Below are 26,720 nucleotides of genomic sequence, written 5' to 3' on the forward strand. Positions count from 1 at the left end.
CTATTTGATTCGTTGCCAGCTCTCGTCCTTTATCTAAGTCTCCTACTATTGCCATGCAGCTAACAATCAGGTGTTTGAATGCTTACACATGCTTCCTCTGAGATACATGTAGGCCTGAGATCAAACACTTTTTTGTTGTTTATCTTGTGATATGTTTTTTTGATGTGTGGAATGAATGAAACTGCAGTGAGAACAAAACTCGAGTAAAATTGAACTGAATTGTTTGAACTGAACCGTTGTGCACATTTGAAACCACTACATTATTTCATTATTCTTTGGATTAGATATACATTATACTTGAAATAAAATATATACCGTAATTTCCGGACTATAAAGCGAACCCAAATATAAGCCGCGCCCACTGAATTTGACAAAGATTTTTATTTTGAACATAAATAAGCGGCACCTGTCTATAAGCCTCAGGTGTCTACACTGAAACTAATGAACTTTACACAGGCTTTAATGAAAGACAGTGTCTGTTACACGGTGTAACGGGTGAAATATATTGTGGCTCCTTTAAGAGCAGAACGGTATTTTGGGAATAGCCTGCCGCCGCATTTTTTCCGGTATTACTGCATGTGTGCAAGACCAAGGAATATGTCCTTAATATTTCCTGATGCTCATTTCTAAGTTTCTTTGACTAACAAATTGAATGCTTAAATGGAAGAAAATTCAAATGGATATGCAAGAAATTGTCAAACAAAATGCTGCAGATATCTTGCAAAATATGAAGAAGTGCAAAAGAAGAAGAGTCTGAACAATTGAATGGAGGTAAACAGCACAATTTCTAATGGGTGCTGGTGTAACTCTTTTTTTTTTTTTTACCTATTTTACCTCCTAATTTACCTAAACTATTAATTACGAATATTAAAAATAGACCAATCTCCATTAGGAACTGCAATTTCCAATATGAATAATTCTTATTCCCAATAAAAATCTGCAATTTCCAATTAGACCAATCCTCAATTCTACTACACATTTCCAATTCCCATTAGCAACTGACTTTCCCAATGTGGAACTGGGATTCCCAATCAGATATTATTATGATTGGGATTATTAAAAATATTTGTAATTTTTGATGAAACTCATTCCTATAATAAAACTTTTATAAATGCAAATGCATTAATTCTCTAACTATATTAATGTACTGACTTGCAGTCATCATAGTTCATCCAATCTCCCTGCATGCTGCTCACTACCTAATGTGGTGCACTAATGCCTTTTAGACCAAATGTATACTGCACTATGTGCTTGATAGAAGTCCATTCCTAATGTCACACAATATCATATGACAATACCCAATATTTGCTCTCAAAAATGGATCTTTCATGTAGATTGAATTATTGGCACCCTCATCTTCATTTGGGTAACTCAACAAAATCAATTGCTCAGTGGAAGCACTATAAAGTAGGGAAGCACTTTTAGAACATTGTTCTCTCATAAAAATGGATCACTCAGGGTACATGAGTATGCGTATGAGGAATAGCTCATACGCATTTACCATTTCATGCAAAATTTCCACATTTCGCATCATTTGATACAATACCTTCCCCCTCTATGATGTATTTTAATGACCAAAATACAACATATATAAATACATTAATGCAGATGATTGTGTCTGTATTTATTTCCATGTCGCCAATAGAATTCCTGAAGTCTTAACATTTTGGCTGATTTTGTAAAATATTCAAGGGTGAACTACTGTGACTGGGGAGATACCATGAATAATTCATTTTTCCGTACACACAGACACACAAATTTCATCTTGGTATAATCAGATTTCCCAGCATGGTTTCTATAAAACTGACGACACCTAACTGCATTTTAATTGTGTAATAAACTATAGTATGAAAGGCAGCGGTTTTTCTTTGTGACATGGATCTCTGATTATTTCTTTCCTCCAATTGCATTAAATATCATACTTCCTGTGTATTTAATCTGAGTGGATGGAGTGACACGGGGATGAAGAGAACATGTGGCGAACATGTGGTGTTCGACATCGATCCGTCCGGGTTTGTGTAATTGTCTGAATCGAGATGGTGTGGCATGGTGTGGCGTGGTGTGGCGTGGTGTGGTGTGGTGTGGTTGGAGTAGACATACTGCTGTTTTGGGTCGCTGGAGGTCAGTGTTCTAGCTATTGATTCCATCCCATGATGGAGAGTGACAGACCATGAGGGCATGAAATGGCTCAGTTTGCAGAGTGTTAGCTTCCCTTGGGCTTCAGGAGGAGCCAGAGAGTGTACATGAGAATCTTGAAAACTGAAAGAGGAAAATGGTGGCTATAAAAGCAGAGAATTTCAAAACCAGGATTGGCATGATATCATGATTTTTTATTTTTATGTGATTAAAAAGGACAATTTCTGGACAAAAGTTCTGGGACAACCACATTTTCCAGCATGGCAATGACTTTCCCTGTATACAAAGCTAGCTCCATGAAGATATACTTCACATGGGTTAGATTGGAAGATCTTGATTCTCCATGAACACTACTAATGCCCTTGTGGCTGAATTACCACAGATCTCCACAAGCACACTTCAAAATTAGTGGAACATCTTCCCAAAAGAGTGGAGGTTCCGACTTTATGCGGAATAAGATATAATTAAAAAGTGATACAAGAAAAATCTTTAGATAAATGTCTAGAAAGTAAGATCAATCTAGATAGTAAGAATCATACTACAAAAATGGCAAGTAAATACAGTCAAATGGTTCTAATATTTTCTATTACAACACTTTAATAAATCAAATATTATTAGGATTATTTACTATGTAAACTTGTTTCTATTTTAATCCACATCTCTACTAATTTTAGCTTTAAAATGTTCATTTTCCTTTCACAATCTTGATATTTTTTCAGGAATAAACGCTTAAATTTGCCAATAGAACTATTGAAAGTCTTATTGGCCAGTATACGTCTACAAGTCAGACTGCTAAGACTATAATAATATATTTGTTTTGTTATGATCATGATAAAAACAAAGCCAAGCGATCTCTAATATTTAAGATATTTCTGTCATTATAAATGCAGTGTACTAACGGTGATCTGCCATTTTTTTAATACTTACACTTCCATACATTTTGATTTCAAATTCATTTCTAAATAATTGCAAAAGCCACTCTAAAACAATATATAAAAAAAAATTATCCAAACTATAATTGCTTCTGTAAACATGGCTACTCTGCCTAACGATGTGTTAATTGCTAGCTTACACAACGAAAGACAGAAAAATAAAATACTGTCATGTCATGTTCTAGTTATTAGCTGGAAAAGTAAACTGAAACAACTATTCACAGTCAGTTGCATCTCTAGAGGTGGCATCCAAATCTACATTTAGATACGTTGCATTTGGTCCTCGGTTTGTCTGAACATCTGAAACTTGACACACTTGGTCAATAAAATGGCAGTGGCTGAAAGGAATGTGTTAAAGCCAATGATTAAATGGTTGTGTCAGCTGTAGTCAAACTGAGAACTTGGTTGGCCATTCATTTTTTTTTTTTATAATGTAAGGACATTATCCTCATTTTAAGGGGAAAATACATAAATGTGAGGGAAGAAAATGAAATTCAAAATCTGAAGAAAGGAAAAAACCTGGTACTGCTGGAAACCTTTGTGCAGTCTTTGCCCAGAAAAAGTATTTTCTTTATCCATTACTTTATGCTATTATATTTTATTGTGCAGTTTGTACAGTTCTTCAAATTGACATTAACTGAGAAACATTTTTGAGAAACACTTAATAAAATTGCATTCTCATTTTTTTGACATTTCCAAGTCCCTGGAAATCTCCAAGTCCCTGGAAATCTCCAAATCCCTGCTTACCTTCACACTTTGGTTTTAATGTTAGATACTATCCGAACTTATTTACAGACTCTAATCATTTTATGGATTTTATCAAAGAAATTATTGATATGTTTTTATTTACTTTTCAGGATAACATTAAAACAATCATCGTTCAGTCCTAATGAGTCATAGGTCATGTGCAGAGTTTCATAACTTATTCGAAGGAATATGTAATTCAGGAACAGCACAGCTTCCTACACACAAATGTAAATCAGCTGCTAGTTGCCAGAAAATTTCTCATTTCCATCCTTCCTACCTTCTTCACTCTTTGCATGTTATGCCATGTTGTCCAAAAAGCCTTTTAGACCAATGCTAAATGAGTTTACTGAGATTGCTGCCACTGCTTCTGACCCCAGAGGCCATTTGCCCTCGCCTCTGGGCAGCTGGCACGCTAGTGACACTTTTAGGGCTTGATTGCAAGGAACGCTGTTTTGGCTCATTCATATCTGGCAGTTCGATGCCAATTAATGGCTCCTCGTGTTTCAGCAGACCCGACTCCCGCTGTGTGCAAGCCCAGCAAGCTTTCTCCAGCGCTGATAAACTGAGCTGGAAATGCTTAGCATAATTATCAGGCTCCATGTAGAAGTGACAATTTTTCGAAATGTAAACTCAAGGAGAGCAAATGCGGTAGGAGACATCCGAGTGTTTTCAGAGATGAAAAAAAAAGTATACCACTATTTCATCCAATAACCTTGGTGTACTTGAGGAGTAAAAACAAAAAACTTTTGAAATCTAAATGCTTGAAGTGCTTTCTACATGCTTGTAGACGTACAACATATTGGGTTCTATTGTGGTTATTAAAAAACAAGGATTACGATGTGTATTGTACACATTTTTTTCATGATCATGAAATTATTCAGTTATTCAATCCAAAGCAAAAAATTTATTTCCGCTTCTCCCATCAGGGGGCGCCACAGCGGATCCTCCGCATGTTTGATTTGGCACATGTTTTTACGCTGGATGCCCTTTCTAACGCAACCCTCCCCATTTATCCGGGCTTGGGACCGGCACTAAGAATGGCTGGGGTCGGTTCCCTGACCGGGCATCGAACCCGGGCCGCAGCGGTGAGAGCGCCACATCCTAACCACTAGACCACCAGGGAACCAAAAAGCTAAAAACTATAAAAGGATTTAAAAACCATTTCTGACCATCTGGGAATCTTTCAAAATGCTAGTACAGCCAGGCAAAACTGCACTTTTTTTATGTAGTTGACAAGATCAATAATGAACTAAGATTTATATGAAAAGATTTTTATATGTTTATATGAAAAGCTCCATTAATCCCCTGGAAAAAAAAAACCCCTCTTGAACAAGCCTCTCGAGACGCACTACACAGGCTTCTTTCAATGCTCTGATTTGAATCCACCTCCACAAAAGAAAGCTTCAAATTCCATCCCCATCCTCTCATATCTACATTTTACATTTGGTGTATTTTAAACAACTTTCATGACTTTCCATTGATGCTTTATTTCAAGGAAAGCCTTGTTTCGTAACAGGCCTTTGTTGTGAAAAATTCAGCAGTTGTGTGTGAGTATAGGTCTTTATATGTGTCTATATGTGTGTTAGCAGTGATTAACTTAAAGAAATGCTATAACACCCAACTTGAATAACACCCAATTCTTTATTCATTTGAGAAAACCTTCGATAATTTCAAGTTCTATTTTCATCTATTTTTTGCTTACAGACCAGACTTACAAGCAACTACTACACCAACACGTCTCACGTTTCTGTTGTTTCTGCACTTCAATCACTTTTTCTTTTGATTACCACTTGTATATTGACACTGCACCTCGTTTCTCTTGTTTGTCCATCATGCTAATTGCCTGTCCATGCTTTGCATTTTTGCAGTTCCACGTTTCAGATTTTGGGTTTTTGGCTTCGTAAATTTTTCTGTAGTATCTGTGCACTTCATTCAAATAATCACTGCACTCAAATCCACTTCCTGCTTTATTACATGACAGAATACATTTTTTTTCTGTTCACACTTTAGTTAGTTAAATATTTAACAGTGAAAAACAGAAATTTGTTTCTTAATATTGCCAAATATTTAAGTAAGCAATTTTTTTTTTGTAATAAATGTAATTAAATAAACAAAAAATTAAAATAATAGTAAAGGTAGTTTAAGGTAGTTGTCTAAATCCATTTGCATCACACAAACCTGTCCTCATTTATTATGTTATTCAGAATACATAACTGATCTTACACTTTATATCTTTTTGTTTTTAAAAGTACTAAATATATAAATAGCATTCATATAAGTAAATTTGTCTGTTATAATTTGGGTTACTGCGATGTTCACTATACAGACAAATGTTTGTCAAGTCAAGTCAAGTCAAGTTTATTTGTATAGCGCTTTTCACAACAGACATTGTCGCAAAGCAGCTTTACACAAATCAACAGTTAAGGTGAACGGTGTGTATTTATCCCTGATGAGCAGCCGTGGCGACTGTGGCAAGGAAAAACTCCCTTAGATGTTATGAGGAAGAAACCTTGAGAGGAACCAGACTCAAAAGGGGAACCCATCCTCATTTGGGTGACATCAAGAGTTTGATCATAAATATTTCAACAATACAGAACACTGGAGAGTGAGAACTAACATGATAACTGGAGTATAAGATTATAAGTGATGTTCTTTCTGCAGTCTTATACAGTCTATATGGTTAGTAGATCCTAGTTTTATAAGCTCAGCATTTGTGATCATCACAGATCAGCTTCTCCATGCCAGAGCGTTTGTTTACACACGACCATAATATTCGTGTTTGCCCATTTCGTATTTAGTCCCAATTTCCCATTATAATAACTTCCACTCTTCTGGGAAGATGTTCCACTAGATTTTGGAGTGTGTTTGTGGAGATTTGTGCTCATTCATCCACAAGGCTACAAGGCCTGGGGTGCAGTCAGCGTTCCAGTTGATCCCAAAGGTGTTCATTAGGGTTGAGGTCTGAGCTCTACAGCAGGAGATTTTCCACTTGTAATCTATGTAAAGCATATCTTCATGGAGCTTGCTTTCTGCACAGGAGATTTGTCATGCTGGAACAGGTTTGTGTCTCTACTTCAAGTGATATGAAAAAAAATATATAATTCTACCACATCCAAGACATCCAATACAATTGTGTGTTTGCTATTTTTTCAGAAACAGTTTGAGGTAGAACCACATCTGGTGGAGCAGTCAGATGGACAATAGTTTAGTCCATATAGTTAATCTAGATGATTCGATGTGACACTTTAACAGTCTTAGGAAAATAATAACCCATGGTCTGATGCAGAGCACAGGATGTTTCATTATTCCCCACAAAAGCACATCCCACAGTCATTAAATCCTCTTGCTTATTCAAGTGCATTGTATTCATTTATAGCTACATATAATGCTTTGAAACATCTACAAGACAAGTCTAGTTTGCTTTTCTTTTAGCAGCTATTAACATCTAAATCAATGTCCGTCGCTTCTTTATTTCTGTCGTGCTTGAAGTTAGTGACAAAAAAGTTTAATAACAATTAAATACAGCTTGTCATGTTACTGATTAAATGAAAAGTTCTCCAAGGAAACATTAAAACTTTTCCCTAACAACATTTCCGTACATTTTTTATTTTTATTTGTGTAGGTGGACCATGTCCATGTGTTAGCTGTTGCCAAAGGAAAAAAAAAGGTTGAACACATTAATAAGAACCTGTAATTTGCTGCTACACTGTAATTAGAGCTGTTGTTATGGAAAATTAACCAACACTTCTGGACCAATCAGATTAGAGAATTCAACAGTGCTGTGGGGCTGAAATCCTTTTCATATATACAATAAAAAGAAAAGAAAGAGATAGAGAGAGAGAGAGAGAGAGAGAGAGAGAGAGAGAGAGAGAGAGAGAGAGAGAGAGAGAGAGAGAGAGAGAGAGAAAGAAAGAAAGAGAGAGAGAAAGAAAGAAAGAAAGAAAGAAAGAAAGAAAGAAAGAAAGAAAGAAAGAAAGAAAGAAAGAAAGAAAGAAAGAAAGAAAGAAAGAAAGAAAGAAAGAAAGAAAGAAAGAAAGAAAGAAAGAGAGGAGATTGTATACTCGGTTGATGTGCTGTTATTGATGTTGTTAAGGTAGCAATTTAAACCAAAAGAGACAGCACTGGGGTTCAAAACTCTAAAGTTTAATTAAGCACACTGGGCATTTGTCCTATTACTGTCAGGAAGACATATCTGAGAATCAAAGACCTACTGACATCGGAAGCACTCTGTCTTCTCTTTCTTCTCTTCCTCTACCTCTGATCTACAGTTGCTTATGTGTTGTACAGTTTATACTCATACAGCACTGTAAAAGAAGTAAAGTGGTACTCTGGTATCTGGTGTCTGCTAAAAGTGGGTTACTGGGTTGGTAACTAAGGTAATGAGATGTATGAGCAGTTAAAGAACCAATTTAGCGGTAAACTCTGAATGAATTTAGCATATAAATGTACAGTACATTATATGAGCAACCTACAGTTCTTTTGTTTATATCAATGTGGCAGTTGAAGGCTTTGCTCAAGGGAGTGTCAGCTTGGTGGTACTGGGATTTAAGGTCATGACCTTCCAAGCAAAAGCCCGACATCTTAACAGTGCACTGCTATGCTTTCATTTCAATCTGTTCATTTCTAAAAAAAAATACTTTGGCGTTTGAGACATGGCCATCTGTACTTGAAATTGTCCCTGTTTTTTCATCGGTCTCAACAAGTACGGCATTGAGAAAGTTTTTATAAAAGTAATGCAATTATAAATGTCTAAGAAGAAGTAAAGTCTAATATTCTAGTCTTTGGAATCTTCTACAACCGTTAGAGAACTCTGCTCTCGAGAACACGCTGCCAGCCTGTAAGTATTTCACAGGGGACTACACTTCCAAAATCAACAAACTCTTGCAGTGTCCAAAACCCAGTGTACAAATTGAAAGTATACAACTTCATTCCCTACATTTGTTCACTCGCTTACTACAGCAATGCACTCTGATTTTAAATGTACATTTTGATATACACTGCAACACGAGACCGCACGACAGCCTCTCCTCTCTAAGTTATAATATTTCCTCCAGTGTCCGAGTTTGCGCACTAATTTTCATTCGTTACATAAAGTGAACTCAGTTGTCATGCGCTATATGGGGATTAGTGAACGAGTGAACGATTCAGAACGAGCATTCGTTCATGTTTTTGTTTATGTAATTATTAATCATCCACACCTGAATAGTGACCCTGTTTTTTTATTGATTTCATTTTTTATTTGATTTGCCCTTCCTATGTGGTTTGTATCTTCTATGAACTTGTCCCAAGATTACAAAGTTGCCTGTGGTTATGCATTTGTTTGCTTGCTTTATATTCAATAAAACCCCTTTCCAGCATTTGCATCTGTCTTCACTGCCCTGGTGTGACGACGCACAAATGAAGTAGTTGTAGTAATGAAAATTTGAAGTAAAGCTCAACTATTGTTCGATGCGTTTCAGTGTTGATTGTGACGCGTTTCTTTTGCTCACTCACAGTTTTTAATAGATGAGCGGTCAAATATAAAGATGATGGGATAAGCAGAAGGCATGTTAGAAAATGAATTAGGTTGATGTAGTTGAGGTTTAGGATCTGTCATAGCTTAGCAAGAATACTCTGTCATAGCATAAAAGTGCAGTTTTAAATTCTGTTGGGTTTTTTTCTTTCCATAGGCCACACCCCCTTCAGGGTTACACCAGAATACAGGTCGAATTAGCAAAATTGTTTTAGCCTTAATAAACACAGATCCAGACTGTCGCATTTCTAATGTAGTCAATTGAATTAAAAATGGATTTTATGTTCTGATTCATGTTCGTTCGTGAGATGTTTTGAGTTCATTCTAGGTATATGGATTTATCCTACACCTCTGTGTTATATGTCAAAACGACTTTCGACTTTCTAATTAGCAAAAATTGCTAGCAATTTACTGTTTAGGAAACAGTCAGAACGGCTTCATGCGTTTCTTAATTGCGTGCGAGTTTAGGGGAGTTTGTCACTCAGACAGCAAAACACTGAGCCGAAATAAAGCGTGTTATTTTTAGGCGCAAACATAGCTGTGAGAATTATTTCTCAAAGGAGACACTGACAGCTGTGTAGGATTCTCGGCTGCACTGTCTTTAACGCTATGACAAGTTCAGAATCTCAAGCATGCTGTTTAATGAGAGGAAGATATTGAACAAAACAGCTTTATATGATAGCAGCTGCGTTCATTTGCATCCAGGTTCTTAGAAGATCAGCTGCTAAATCGACGAAAGTAATTGGTCATTAGAACAGCACTAATTAGCGTTTCTTTTAGTCAGCATGCAAGTAATGCTGCATTTTTAAGGAGTGCTCTTTCATACATATGTATTTTATTATAAATATATAATCCCCCTTTTGGGGTCGTCTCATGGTTAATTCTTCGTGTCAGATTAGGGCGCTTTAAATATTGGATTAAAATATGCATCCGGATTTTTTTCTCTATATTAGGTTATGAATGCAGAAATTGATGGAGCGTCTTGAATTGAAATGAATTCTTTAAATTAGTTATTTTTGCATTTATCTATTTTTATTTATTAATTATTTTACATTTTTTTATCATTCATTTTTTCAAATTTCAGGATGTGATATATACAATAAAAAAAAAATTATAATTAAAAAATTATTTAAAAAAATGCCTGGGTTTCCCAAGTTCCACACATTTCTTTTCATATAACATAAAATAATATTTCTGGCAGAAATTCATGGTATTATCTTGACATCTTCATAATTTTCATAGTATCCATTGCAGTCATGTGACTCCATGAAACCAGAAGCAAATTCAAGTGCCATTTTATTGGACATCTTCTGATCAGTCAGGATCTTTCTAGAACAGCGGTCTCCAACCTTAAACCAGACCAACATCATGGACCAGACGATTTTTCCATCTACTAGCGTTGTGTGTGTGTGTGTGTGTGTGTGTGTGTGTGTGTGTGTGTGTGTGTGTTTGGGGGGAGGGGTTTAGTCATGCACAAATTATATTATAGTCACACATTATATAACGTCATTATTCATAAGATTTTTACATATATACATATAATTTAAATGTAACTCAACTCACTATAATACAGAATCAGTGCGAGTATAATTTATCTAGTTACTTTCAGAATACCTGAAAGTCAATAAAATGAAAATAAAATAAATAAATAATTTGAAAAGTTTGTATTCATTCTATCTGGCCTGTTACCAAATGATCCAGGGCCCAGTACCGGTCCATGGCTTGATGGTTGGAGACCCCTTTTCTAAAAGATTGATGAGTGAAATGAACATCTTGCCGTTTTAGACTTCTCCTGCGCTGCATGGAGCATTTAGTAACAAGCTCATTTATTACATTAGCGTTGAATAAAAGTGCTACTAACAAAGAGGAAATTGCAGCGTTTGCTTCTGTCACAACTCATTTGTGTGTGCATATTTAATTGCACCCATCAATTTAGCTAATTAACGCATGTACTGGGTAATGATACTGAGACAACAAATTGCTATATGTTTCTTGGGAGAAATATTATAATTGCAGTATTATTAGCTATGATGTTTCATTCTGTCATGTGTGTTTCGCATGAGCTTCCTGCACCAGAGTGAATTTGTCTTCTTTGATGCCCCCGGAAACCAGAGCACAATTATACATTTCTTACTTTAAATGGACTAATTGGCTAATTATGCAGATGTGAAAAAAGGCGCAGTGTAGGAAATGAAGAAATAACTTGTCTACGTTGAGCTGATGGTGCTGTCTGACTCACTCGGATGCTCTGTGTGTATTTGTCATTCTTTAATCTTTTAACAAAAGCTAAATCGCTTTGACTATAATTGAAGTTTGTTGTCAGTTTATTTTTTTGTAGGACCATACAAAAGAGCTTTTACACATATTTGGTCTTAGTGCATTTAAAATAAAAATGGGTGAATATTGTTGTATTAGGTAATAATAATAGAGTGGGAAGGTTCCTTCAAGCTTGTTACAAATGTAATTAAATAAGACAGGTATAAGGGATGCATGGAATGCCTGAGGGGCTTCATGGAGATGCTGACATACGTTTATTTCTTCATACATTTATAACTTATCAGCTAAGTGAACTTTAAGAGGTGCATGTCACTGAGATATACAGCAAGTCATAAAATTGTTTACTAAAGAGTTTGCCTTCGGGAGGATACATAAAGTACACCTGCTGCAACCAATCCGATCCAAGTAAATAAATATAACTGGTCAATAAAAATAAGCAAATAGTACAACCTAAGTAAACAAATATATTGAGACATTTTGTTGGATTTCATATAAAAGTCAAGCTACAACAACTAAACCTGGGCACATTGCATGTTTGCTTGTTTTCTACTCTATTATTTAGTAACATTATGCAGAATTCATGTATAATCTACATGCAGAAAGTGGTGGTAAATCAGTTGTTAATGCTCTGGGTTACAGGTCGGGGGTTCAAGCCCCGGTATCGCCAAGCTGCCACTCTTTGGGCACTTAAGCAAGGCTCTTTACCCTCTGTGCTCCAGGGGTGCTTTAATGTGGCTGACTCTGAATTAATTTGAGTATTCTAAAATAAAAGGAATCAAATAAAATAAGTGCCTTTCCAGCCCAAGTGAAGGAGATGTGGCCACATTGGCTGTCAGCAATAACAAAGGAGGTGTGGCCTCTGTATGTGTCAGTCGAAGTGACGAAGCGTGGCCTCTTTGGCTGTCAATGCAGGTGAATGAGGACTGGTGGCTTTGGCTTTCAGTCAAAAGAAAGAGGTGTGGCATCTGTGCCTATCAGTATTCAGGAAGGAGGTGTGCCTGTCGGTCAAGTATAGAAGGTGTGGTCTCACCTTCTTGGATGCCAGTCTAAATGATGTAGGCATGGTATCCGTGCCTGTCAATAAAAATGAAGGATTCTTGATTGCTTTGGCTGGTAGTCATAATTAAGAAGCTGTGGCCTGTGTGGGTGTTGGTCCTAGTCAAGGACACAAGGCTTCAGTATCTGTCAGTCTATGTATAGATATTCATTGGGCACAGTTTGAGTAAATGTGGTTAAGGCAGGTGGTAGTGTAGGGGTTAAGGCATTTGCTTAAATCCCAGCCACACCAAGCTGCCACTACTGGGCTGCTAAGCAAGACGCTAAACCCCATAGCTGCTTAGCTATATGAATATTGTTAAGTCACTCTAAATATTTTGTGTATATAAACAAAAAAAGACAGAAAGGGACGGCAGGGATTTGACAGAGACATTGACAGTAGTGCAGATTTAAAATGCTAACAGTGTCAAACCTAAATTCAACTTTAATTCAAAATCAAACATATAAAATAAATTTTTTAGCTGATTTATTTAAAATAAAAATGAAACTGTTTCGAATGAACTCACTGCCTTGTTAATCAAATATCAGATTCTATTGGAAGGAGAAATCTGCACCGCATTCCTACACCATGTGTACATGTTGGCTGAAAATGTCTGGCCTTATACCCTTGAAACGAGATCAAAGGAAGAACTACTCAATGTTAATATATAGTTTATTTTCCTCTTCAAACTCAATGTTACACGGACTTGCAAATCCCTATAAATTCTTAATCGCTTAATTGCAAATGTAAAAGAATTTTTAAGAAGCTAACATGAATACTTAATATTGGACTGAGGCTCAGGGTTAGCACTTAGAAGTTTATGACGCTATTTGTATGAAATCCAATGTAATTTCCCTCGGTCATTAGCATCAGCTTTTACTGTGAGCAGTGGTTTATTTTTTGTGCTGATTTTTTTTATTGTTTTCACAGTTTTAGAAGGTAAATGGAATTATAGACCTGCTCATCATGTCTGGTCATTCCATGACTCCAGGAGCTGAACTAATTCAGTTAAATCTTCTTGACTTGCATGCCTCTCGCTATGCTATTAAGTACTGAGAGAGAGAGTTTGAGAAATCTGGTCAACATGACCCATGTAGATGTATTGGATGCATCACCATCTTCATCCCCAGACACCACGTGGGGTGCACAAATCCAGATGGAGTGTGTGTTTTTGTTCCCGAAGTCTGTGTTGATTGCTAATCGACTGCGGGTTCATTATTTCTGATTATAAAGACACGTTTCTGCAATAGTTCAGGCGCAGACGAGGGGCTGCGTCATGCCTAGGCAACAACAGCAAGTAATCGAGCGGCCGCTTGATTACTAAATGACTTCAGTTGCACATTCACGAGCACGGTGCTAATTCACGACTCCACAAAACACGCTAATTAGAAACTAATTGCATTTTTAACGACAGAGCAGGTCATAAAGCTTTGGAAAGTAAGGAAAGAAAATCCTAAACTATCATTTCATCCCAAAAGTAATTGGTGTAGTGCTTAAAGATTGTTTGTGCTGGAGGTAGAAGACTAATTGTGCTAACAAATCAGGCTAATTAATAACGCAGTTTCACTCACACTCACGTCAAAAGGTGATTCTTGGAATAGTAACATGGCATGTGAGTAAATAAATGAATAAACAAGCCAAATCTGATTTGTATTATCACTTTATAAATTTTTGTCCATTTAAAAGAAATCAGTATCTGTTGAGATCATTTGTGGTATGTGAATTGTTGTTTTTTTTGTTGTTTTTTTTACAAACTACATCTCAGAAATGTCATTTACTTGCTAGCAATTATAGCCTTATTGTTCTAGCGATCTCACGTGTTTTGGCAGCTCGACTCCAATATTTGGCTTGCCAAAAGATTTGAGGCTTAAACGAAAAATCTCTTTTCCTCAGATGTGTATGAGCTGAGCCTCGGCGAGGAGCAGAAGATGATCGTCACCACGGTCACCGTGGGTCAAAGCGTCGTCCTGACGTGTGCCATCACGGGCGAGAGGCGACCGCCAATCATTTGGAGACGCAATAACCACACGCTCAACTCACTACAGCTAGAGGATATCAGTGTAAGTGACATTCTACCTCTAACACAGTCCCCCCAAACGATTAAACATTTTCTTTGCAATTTTATCCCTCAAGAAAAAAAAGGTGGTGGGCTTCATGGTGGGCAGTTTTAGGGAAATAATCAAGGGCCTAGTGGTATAAAGAAGCATTGATACTGATACATGACTCTTCTTTTATATTCTTTTATAACAGCATATCCAAAGGTGATTGTTCAGCATATACCAGAACAATTTGCCAACGATTGCAAATGTTTTATTTATAATTTTTTTTTTATCCACATCTAGTTACATTTAAATGTTCTGGAATGTCCATAAAACAAACTAATTTACAAATTTCACCAAGATTCTAGACTTAAAACAAAAGTTCCCTTAGCGATTTTTTTATTTTTTTTATTTTTTTGTATTTGTTTGTTTGATTGTTTGTGTTTGTTTGTTTAACATCTAGAGTGCTTACAGTGCAAAAAAACTACACTGTAATGAAGACTTTCCCATTTTGGAAATGTAGCTGAAAGCTTAGACTCCCTCCTACTGTACATTTTCCATAAATCTGACCATATTTTCAATTTTACACATTTTTGTAGCAACATTTTTTGTTGTTGTTGTTGTTTTCTATCTAATTTGTATGGGTAATGTCTTACAAGAAAAGCACATTAAAATAAAGCTGCCGTAGCAGAAAATTAAACACGTTCTAACCAATCAGAATTGAGCATTTACACTGGAAAAAATTATTAATGCATACTGAATAAACTAAATGTTGAAGTGGAATTCGAGGGGAAAACATTGAGGGAAAAAGTAAAGAGAATGGATTGTAAACAGTGCAATAAATTAGCATTTCACAATACCTCACCATACTGACAATGCAGCCAAAATGCACAGAGAGCCAGTGAGATGTGGACGTACAGCGAGTCAGACATGTTCACGAGTCGCTTTCTACAAGTCAGACTCACGTCTTAGGGCTCCGAGCTGCAATTCTGCATTTCGTCACCAAATTTCTCACATATACATTGCATATATCTCTTTAGAATGCTGTTAGCAAATGCTAGACTAAAGACTTTTTATTTGCAAAAGAAACATTTCTAAAATTTGTGAAAGTCTGTCGCTCATCTTCTAGCAGTCTCTGACCTGATTACATGAGATTTAACTGCAGTGTTTATACACAAGGCTTATGTCTGTATATATAAATAGAGAATTTTAAATAATTTAAAATAAAAATAGTATCTGAAATAGACAGGAAACAGCATTTATATTCTGGAAATCAGAAGTAGCACGGCTTCTTTTGTTTATTCCTAATGAAGTACAACTTTACAAGATGTTCATATGATCTGTCCAGTACATGACTCCAAAGCCCTAGTCCTTGATGTTCTCCCAAGGGCCCAAACTGCCTTAGGGAAGAAGCTCTTCTTCATTCTCTCTGGGTTGGCCTTGAGGGAGTGAAAGCGTTTCCCTGACCACAACAGAGAGGAGTTCATTTTTCCTTTACTATCTTCCAGGCCTTCATCTAGGATCGCTTGCTGTGGATAGACTGCAGGTCAGGGAGCTCAGTGTTGTCGGTACTCTCAGCTGATTACATCACCCTCTGTAGAGCTGGCCTACAAAAGCATCTTCATGTTGTTTGGATAATTTTAGATTTAGGTATCTGGATTTTATATAGAACTTAGTAACACTCATTTCCTCACCAGCCTTGTTGAAAATGTTTATTTCTCATAATTCTTCCCAACCAGACCATGGCTATTGACACATCTCGCACGTAATTTCCAGACTATGTCCATTTGAATATGATCGATATTTAATAAATAATTGTAGCTCAAAGCTTGTGAATTTTAAAACACAACATTAGCTGGTGAAATAAACTGAACATTTCTCATATGTTCTGTTGCTGCACACGACATTATGGAGATATGGATATTTTCAAACTTGAAAAAGCCTTTAGGCTGTGAATCGATCAAGCACCAGTGACTACACTAGTGACCTTTCTACATTTCAAAAATGCTCAGATTACCATGTGATTTGCAAACACAAATGTTGGGCTAGAAAAGAGGAGAAGTTAGATTTATTGCACGAGCAGAGTAAATCGAATCATATGAAATGTGTTCAAGTTAGTTACATTCAGCATGTCTAAAAATGAGGTACACAATGTAGGCTGAAAATTCCAATTGAAAAATGATGCATATACCAGAGGACAGATCATTAAACTAAGTAGCCAATCAATTCCATTCAGCAAATTCATTCATGTAGCCACATTCTATTTGTATTTTATGTAGGGATTTTTTTCCCCAAATTGTGCTCTCATTCATTTGATTCCCACTTTATTAGGATGTTAGTTTTCGTACCAACTTTTGCTACGTTGCTTCTAACACTTACGAATAGGTTTGCCGTAGGAGCTACATCACTCATCATGGCTCTGACTCAAAAGTAACACTTTATTATGAGCCAAACAGGAAGTGCTTAAGGAGAGTAGAGTAGCTTTGAGCTCTGGCAGCCTTTCACTCGGTGTGAGTTAGACTGCCAAAGCAATCACGCGAACTGAGAAGGGTGCTTAGAGCAAAAAAAAAAAAAAAAAAAACATGGATGAGGAGAGTAAATAAGCAATGCTTGCTAGAAGCTGGAAAGAACTGTGGTGAGGACTGAAAGGCACAGCTGTTCCCATATCCACTGCAAAGGCCAGCATTATGTGCTGTTTCTGTGCGTTTCTGACTGGTATTTGTTGCGTGTGTGTGTGTGTGTGTGTGTGTGTGTGTGTGTGTGTGTGTGTGTGTGTGTGTGTGTGTGTGTGTGTGTGTGTGTATATGGCTCATCAATGCACCTAACCAGCAATTGAGTCAACAATTAATTTAAACTAACATTAGATAAATGTTCATACAGTAAAATGTAAAATAATAATACACTCTGTGTGTGTGTGTGTGTGTGTGTGTGTGTGTGTGTGTGTGTGTGTGTGTGTGTGTGTGTGTGTGTGTGTGTGTGTGTGTGTGTATATGGCTCATCAATGCACCTAACCAGCAATTGAGTCAACAATTAATTTAAACTAACATTAGATAAATGTTCATACAGTAAAATGTAAAATAATAATACACTCTGTGTGTGTGTGTGTGTGTGTGTGTGTGTGTGTGTGTGTGTGTGTGTGTGTGTGTGTGTGTGTGTATATACACTCAACTTTTATTCTTTCAATTTGCACTTTTTTTCTCTAAAAATCATTGAAGCACATTTGCATACCTGTATCATAACTGTAACATTACTTGCAGAGGCTCAATGACGTCCAAGTGTACACACATACACACTTAAAAAAAAACAACAACAGTGACTCATGAAAGGAAAAGAAAAACCTCTCGGGATGTTAAAGAAAAATCATTAACAACAGGGTGTGAAGTGAAGTGAAGTAGATTTTTCTTGCACGTACATCAATTTGCACACTTTTTACATTTTAAAATGAATAACAAGACGATCACGTACTGTATGTTACAGCACAGAAATATAACCGACCTTTCAGAGATTATCCCCCTTCCACCGAGCGCTGCCTGCCCCGTACTGGCTCACAGTGCTATAACACACTTCCGCGTTTCATGTTTTCACGTTTACATGTGTCATACGTGTCTTTGTTTTGATTTATGCTATGTACCAATTCCTTTCTTGTGATTTGTCATTTCCCTCAAGTGGGAACAGATGTGAACTGATAAAAAAGACACGTAAAGACATGAACCAATGATGAAACGAAGTGAAGGCAGTGCATGAACACTTGACACAAAACCAATGACAAGTTTTGCAAGCTAGCATGTGCTTCATGATGCTATGAATGAACGACAGAAGTGTGTGGGTGTGTGTGTGTGGTGGTGGTGGTGGTGGTGGTGGTGGGGGGGGGGGGGGTTTACTATGTATGTAGCTCTCCAACTTGAACAAATCTTGTCCATTTTCGATGTTTGAAGCCAAACTGGCTTCTGCGACAGGCAGGAAAAAGGTCAGAGTAATTCTTTCTTTGCATATCCTTAAATAAGTTCGGGTTTGAGCACAGGATTAGCCATGATACAGCACCCCTGGAGCAGGGGTTAGGTGGATTGCTTATGTGCCCAAGAGTGCCAGCTTGGCAATACTGGGGCTAAAAACCTCTTGACCTTCCAATCATTAATTTAGAGCCTTCACCACTGAGCTACACATCCCAAGTTTATAGCTTGAAGAAGCTATAAACATGATCCTTGTGAAAAAGGTTAAAGTGTAGTCAAAAAAAGATCTCCATGTTTTTTTGATTAATAAATTAGCACATCCAAGGCAAGGTTTGACAAATGTAGGCAAAATAGACATTTTTTTCTTTTTTTTTACATTACCCAGTTTAGAATATTGAATAGATTGTACATAGTAAGACTTTTAACTCGTGAACATAATCCACAGACTGGGTGCAAAGCTCCAGTCTCAGTCCTGACCTGCTCTGGGATCCTTCTTCAATGAGCAACTTTTCATGAAGGTTTGCTGCTTTGTTTGCAGCACTTTATGTCATACAGGCTTTCGAGTAGGCATGAAGGTCAGGATCAGTGCATCCTGCTTCTGTACCAAACACACCCTCATTTATCAGACATTCTTACAAACACCTTTTTTTTCCACCTCTGACACCAAGGACTGTCTGGGCTGCAATTCAAGCTTACCTTGTATGCTATTCTATTGTTTTGGTATTTTTCTATTAATGTCCCAGCTAGAGGAAAAAAATATGTTCCTCAAGGTCTTTTGATGGTTAACAACTCTTGCTCTCTAGGATTCTACTTTAGTAACATTTTGTTGTAGCTTTGTACACAGATATATGTTTAATTTTTATTTTTCTCTCAGAAAAACAAATGCAGTGGTACCAAAAATAAATCCATCAATGTACTGTGGGTAACGAATTTTAGTGGTAAAGAATGATGAAGTAATCATTGTGTTTTTATTAAAACCTTCTGTTAATCAGTTATGGAGGTGGTAACTCAATGGTTAAGGCTTTTGGTAACTGATCATAAAGTTGGTGGTTAAAGCCCCAGTGTTGCCAAGCAGCCCCTTTGGGCCCTTTGTGCTCCAGGGGGTGCTGTATCATGACTGACCCCAGCTTCCTCACATCACTGGTCTATGCAAAGAAAGTATTTTACTGTGCTAAAAATGCCACTTTTAATGTTTTGACATGTTTTTAGACCTGCACTATTAAATGTAATTTCCTACACCTAAAATGTAACTATTAATGATAATACTATTTGGTGGATATGGCTAGTTTCCAATCCAGAATTTATCATAAACTATGACACAGAAATCTTTACCAAATTTACCCAATCACCCTTTTAATATTAAAGCATTATGAGATCTAGCAGCTAAAACAAATGCTGCTTAAGTGAGCTCATGCTGAGACCATTAGATTGGCTGTTATATTACAGTTAGAATGAAGTATTAGTCCTTTACTTCCTTTACTGATTCTTGCATTTCTGCCTTCCATTGTTTATCCAAATTCTAGTAATGAAAGGCAGGAAAGCATTCGCAAGCCTCCAGCAACTTCAACTGTTCAATAAATGAGTGGATTTTCGGATCAACCTGAGTAGGATTTGAGGCAAAAGCCGCTTAGACACATTAAATGTGAAAATGAAATCTTGCCATGTGTTGCATCACTGGTTGCAGCCACATCTGTCAGGGGGAAAAAGTGTGAACTCTTAAAACTCTTCTGTTGCTTGCTCTCTGGACAACTTTTTCTCTCTATTTGTTAACACAAAAGCTGGATACCCAAACAGAATAAGTGATGAAATGCACATAATGTTTCATATACATTAGTGATAAAAGTTAATTTTCATGCAAAAGTAATTAAAGGCAAGTCTACTGTAAATTTCATATTTTTTTTGAGGTCTCTAGTTTACACAATTCTGTACTGGGTTATGTTCAGCCTATCACATTTTCAAAAGTTTAAAAGTAGAAATCTAAAGCCTAAATTTGATCAGTTACTAAATAATTGTGAATATTATTATTGGTTACCAATGATTTTCAGAGAGATTATCAACAATAGTCAACAATTACCAACTATTACATTTACATTTGCGGCATTTAGCAGACGCCCTTGTCCAGAACGACTTTTACCAAGACATAATACTTTTATCCATTTAGCATTACATCCAATGTTGTCTAATGCCCATAGAGCAAGTTTTATAACAATATTCAGACAACATTAAATTAAATTATTTCATAATTAAATAAAAAAGAAATGCCGAATGTAATGTTAGAGAAATCACATACTAGAAACCATACTAACCATACTGAAACTGGAGACTCCTTCCATAAATTCCGTAAATTAATAATTGAAAATCCCTCTAAGGAGTTACTCTAGACACTATTATTTTTAATAGCTACAATTTTATTATTTAATTTAATAATAAATAATTTTGATAATGCTTTGGACAATGGATATTGTCTCAAAGCAGCTTTACAGAAATAAAAAGAATGCAAATATAAATGATTCATATTTAGTGTCATAACTTCTATATAAGTTTATGCCTAATGAGTGAACCAGCAGCAACAGTGGCAGGTAAAAATCAAAAATTCATCATCTGAAATTGTATGATGAAGAAACCATGAGAGGAACCAGACAAAAAGTGAACCCTCTCTCATCTGGGTGACACTGAATGTCCATTTATTACTGTTCTATCATTATTGTTCAATGTTTGACACTTAAACCGTCCATAGCAGCCCTAAGTCATTGTAGCAAACTGTTTATATTAATTACAGTCCAAATCCATTTTCATCGTTCTTGAGTTTAACCCTCTACACTGTAGAGTCTACAGTAACCTCATGAATCTTCAAGCTATTCATGTAAAACCAAGTGCAGTACAATCAGAACAAAAAATTATAAATAATATCTTCCGGATTTCCAAGACCTTCTGAGTTGCTAGTTTATTAGAAATGCCAATGTAGTAAGTGTTACCACCTTGTACCTTGAGCTCGATAGCCCTAAAGTAGATCAAATCACTAATCTCTTTTCTCTACTGCTTTTCTTCTTTCCAGATCCCTCCACAGGTAGGTTTCCTCACTCGTCTTGAGGTCTGCATGCCTTCAGTCCACTGCAATCTCAAAGCCTTGAAGCTGATCTGACATTACATTAAGATTTTGGGATTTAACTGAGGTCTGGGTGATTACAGGTTAGAGCAGATGCCTATGTCCTGGGCTTTATTTTCTTCTATACGCTTGTGCTATATGGGAGTTAAAAGAGTTTTATCTGAGCAGCATATTGCTTTTTTTCAGCTGTGTTTAAGAGAGAGGAGAGGGAAGAGAGGGCATCTGAGGGCAAATATGTGTCTTCAGAGAGATTATTGCCTATTAATATACCAGCAGCTTAACTTTTCTCTGCCTTCATAACTCCCCCAATACAGCTCTGGGAAGAAAAGAGAAGAAACCAGAGCAGGCTTTTTCACCTTTTATTTTACATTTAAGATGGTGAAATAAGCACACCCTAAGTATAGTGTTCGTCGTGAGGAACACAGGAGATATAATTTATACAATATATTTTATGCATAACATTATACATGAAAATGTGACTTTTCCATGATTTTGAAAAAAGTAGAAAATGTATCTCTAAGTAATTTATCTTTACATTAGTATCCACCAATCTATTGCATTGGTACAAAAGAGACTTTCGAAGCCCAACTCTAAATGTGTTATTGTGTTGTCGTTATAAATTCTTTAGTCTACAATAAAGACAAACATTTCATATTTCTTTATAGGTTCCTGTTAACATGAACCTGTTAACAAGTCACTGGTTCCTCATTCCCCTCATTTTATTTGCAAATGCAAGTCAAATTTTGCTCCACTGCACTCGGGTCCTTATTACAGGTTCATGCTCATTATTCTGTGTTTAGTTATTCTGTGTTTTGTATTATATTCCACTTTGCACATAACTCCTGTGGAATGTTCGACTGCTGAGATACTTAAGGGGAACTCTAAGTTATTAAAGAGAGCTTTGAATCGATGGATAACCAAAAAGGAAACAAATAAACAGGTGCAACAATTGAGAACGGACAAAAGGGTTGAATGGCTATCAGTAGCTGTGTGGAGATGTGATCCCAGTGGTAGCATGTCTCCTTGTTTTTGAGGTTCTTGCACATAAAAAAAGAATTAGCTTCTGGGCTTTGGGTTACGTTTTGTCCAATTTGCTATTTCATCCTGTTTGTCGTCATGGTCATATTTCATACGCTTTTGTGCTGCATGCTGAATCTTTGGAGCTGTTACTGGAAAATGATCAATAATACAGTGGTGTGATGCTGTCATCACTCTGAAGTGGATTATTTTCCAATAACAGCACAGCCTGGTGTATTTTGATATTCTTATTCTTCCACAGCAATATGCTCTTAATTTCGAATACGTTTTTTCACACATTTATACGTCTAAAAAGTCATAAACTATGTTGAGGAAAAAAAAAATAATAAGTTGGGAAAGCTGAACAGAGCTAAGGAATGTGTATATGGTGTAAACAAAAAAAATTTAATTTAGCATTTGTAACATTATTCTCATTGGTTTGAAACTTTTTGGACATTCTGTAATGTTTTTATTCTGTTGAACAAGCTGGTTAATTCCTTGTATGTTCCTTTATCTTACTGCAAATGCATTACAATCATTGAAAATAAAATTTTGTATGTAAATTTACTGGAAAAAAAAAATACAAATATAAGGCCATTAAGCAATTTCAAAGTTGAAACAGTCATATTCTGCATTTTTTGCTAATTCCAAAGGTGCCCAAACTTTTCCTTTTAATTAAGGTCCTTGGGCTGAAAGTTAATGTTGCATTATACCAAACGGTATCACAATTGAAATGAAAGTTGCCATGGTTCCCCTCATCTATGATTTCATACTATTTACAAATAAATAAATACATACATATATATGTTCATACATACATAACATTAGTCTGTAATCTGCCTAACTAATGCACTTTTATTCTCAAAGTTGTTTTAGGTCAATGAAAGTTATAGTACAATGAAAATCCCATTTCTACAATAGAGTTCAATACCAAACAGCTATTCAAGCTATAATACAACAATACAATGAAATCATACAATCATACAATACCATATGTTTGCAATATCAGTGATCTCTAATAAGACACAAAGGGTTTTCAATGCTTTTTTCCAACTTGAGATGCAGGAGACTTGCTGTCAGTATTATGTAGGTAAGAGTCAGTTAGTTTACTTCTAAGCTTACACTTGTCAAGTTCATCAGACTAAAAGTCTTTACACTTCACAACAACAATTTCTCATAATGAGAAATATGTAATGTTTTCATTATTTAAAACAAAAATTATCCTTTTTTTATACTGGTCACTGGAGACTCTTTCTAGGAATGTGAAAGAAAGCGTCTACATATCACATGAATACGGGGTTTATACATCATTGTGAAGTCAGTTTATATGTACAGTACATACTAGCAAAAATGAGTACATTGATTTAGAACTTGCATAAGGTGAGAGCAGCTGTAATAGGAAACGAATCCCCACTAATCTGAATTAAGAGTTTAACAGTTCTGTTGTTTAATGTCATTTTTCTAGTCTTTTCTTTCATTTTGTTTCATGGAAGATTTGTGGAGGGTTTTTTTATTTATTTTTGGCAGATATTTAATTCTTTAATTCTGTTGGTTTGGTGACGGCTTGCACTATTGTTGCTGCTTTACTGTCGAACGCTTTGTTTTCCATCACAAAAGAAGCGGATTGCACAGCACCAAACCTTTTCCCAAAGATATCATTCCTGCTCAAATGACGACAGCTGTCATTTTCTTATCTGCACTGAACTTAGGCTTGGCCTTTCTTTCATACTGTGCAGAGACTAAAAGACACATCTTTAAAGTAGGTGTGATGCAAATGCATATCATTTAATGATCTCTCTCTCTCTCTCTCTCTCTCTCTCTCTCCCTCTCTCTCTCTCTGTCTCTCTCTCTCTTTCTCACTCACTCTTTCACTTATTCTCTGTCTCTCTCTTGCTCATCTGCATTTGTCTTTACAATACAGCATCCATCTATTCTCAATATCAGCTGTATAAAGCTCATGCTCTTTTATTTGCTGATTAATCCACTGCCAGTGGCATTTTTTTAATTTATCTGATTAATTTAATTTGCCTGATTGCTATTCAAGTGTTGTGATTATCTTCACTGCTAGCACGCTCATTGCATTCCTTTTTTTTTTTTTTTTTTTTTGTCTTTCAGCATCACATTTTGCGAATGTCAGTTAAATCTGCTGTTTATTTGGCAGGATTTTGGCGATGACGGAAGTCTGTACATCACCAAGGTGACCACCACTCACATGGGGAACTACACCTGCCATGCTAGCGGATATGAACAGCTTTTTCAGACTCACACCTTGCAGGTGAATGGTACGTAAAACCAACTATGAAATTCAGAAAGCCAGATAGCTTTCAGGTAACTTTGATACACACTCATATAGAATGAGTGTATATATTTTTTTAATTAATAGGAATTTCTATATATTGTAGATTGAATGTTCCCTCCTGATTGAACAAAGATGCTGATGATTGGCTGAGTTTAAAATGTAATTGTTTAGATAGAAAAATTGTAAAATTTTGTGTATCTACATAAATTGAGAATAAAATGGTTGTAAATGTTTATATATACGTATATATATAAAATGGTACTAATGCGCTAATCATTATTTTAAAAAATCACTTTCCAAAGGGTTTCAGTAAACACAAATTCACCAATTCTTATGATGTTTATTTATTAAAGAATAACATCCAAAAGAAATTAGAAAATCAATGACATGAGACACTTTATAGGGTTTTAAGGCTGAGGTGCCAACCTATTGCATGGCATATGCATACCCATACCCACTACTTATGATTTGGGGCGAGAACTGGAGTCCCCAAAGGAATTATTCAATGCACTGGAGAACACCAACACATCAAGCAGCAGATCTGTTAGGTTGTATGAATCAACTTTTCATCTTACATGTAAACAATCAAGTAAAGAAATTCTCAGTTTTGAAGACCTTGTCTTATAGGAAACTTTAAAGTTATAGTTTATCTCTGATTGATATTGAGAACTGACACTGGAGACTCCTTCCAGCGTATTGACAGAGTACCATACAGCACACCTGTGTAGGTTACCATGGAAATGGCAGCATACTCTATGAGAATGTGATTTTTGTATGTGTCTGGAAATACTGTCATTGCCACTAGTGTACAAAATTGATCACCATCATCTTCTGAGCAAACAGAATAAAAAATTAGGAACAGAATTTAGATCATTGTTTCCCACAGCGACTCTGTAACCTCAATCAGATTTGACTTCTCGAATATAAATAATAAAAAATACAACACTTTTAGAACTAGAAATGTGGAGTTGTTTCCCTGAGTATTCTAGACCAAGAGTAAGTTAAACAGGATGTTAAAGACTTTAGGCAAAGACATCTCAGCATTCTCCTCAATTTTAATGGTCAATTTGAAGCTGCAAATCCAATACGCTATAAGGTTGGTTATCATCAAAGTCGCCAATTTTCCTTGAAATGGGAAATCCAGTGAAGCAAAGAAATTCAACAGCATGTTTAGACAGACTACGCCGTGTTGTCACACCTTCCTGTGACATCCAGTTGAAGCCTAGTGGAATCATTAAGCTGTCCGGTTAGACTTTTCACAACACTGCACTTGACATCCAATTTAAAGTAGAGCTGTCGTAAAAGAGAGCGATCTAAACGTAATAATGACTTCTGTCTGGAAAAAAATGTCAGAGAAAGGCGTTATTTATTTATACAAGATTGCCACTTTGTTTGCGGTGTAACAGATTTTGAAATAGATAGAGTTGGAAGTGCCGTGGCTCTTCGAACGATTAGTGAAAGCTTATAGATGGTCAAAATATAGAGAAAAAGATTTGTTTCATACAGCTATTTTCTATTCTAATTATACTATATGCTGGGTCATGAGGCCTATCCAGAAAACTCCGAGCACTGGGCAGGGGATACCCTGGGAAGAGTGCCAACCCAATACAGGGCATAATTGCATTTTTACTCATTTAAACACTATGTACAATTTAGGGGAGGAAACTTA

General features: G+C 36.2%; 1 protein-coding gene across 2 annotated transcripts in view; it reads left to right on the plus strand.

The window, feature by feature from the left end:
* The window catches only part of fstl5 (follistatin-like 5), a 147,028-nt gene that overhangs the window by 81,145 nt on the left and 39,163 nt on the right, over nt 1-26,720 (plus strand). For both annotated transcript variants that reach the window (XM_083560592.1, XM_083560593.1), the window contains exons 7-8: nt 14,534-14,700; nt 24,914-25,034. In XM_083560592.1, coding sequence (XP_083416718.1) covers nt 14,534-14,700; nt 24,914-25,034 — 288 coding nt within the window. The remainder of the gene's footprint in view (nt 1-14,533; nt 14,701-24,913; nt 25,035-26,720) is intronic.

This window comes from Silurus aristotelis (genome assembly GCF_946808225.1).
Source record: "Silurus aristotelis genome assembly, chromosome: 14".
NCBI lineage: Eukaryota > Metazoa > Chordata > Actinopteri > Siluriformes > Siluridae > Silurus > Silurus aristotelis.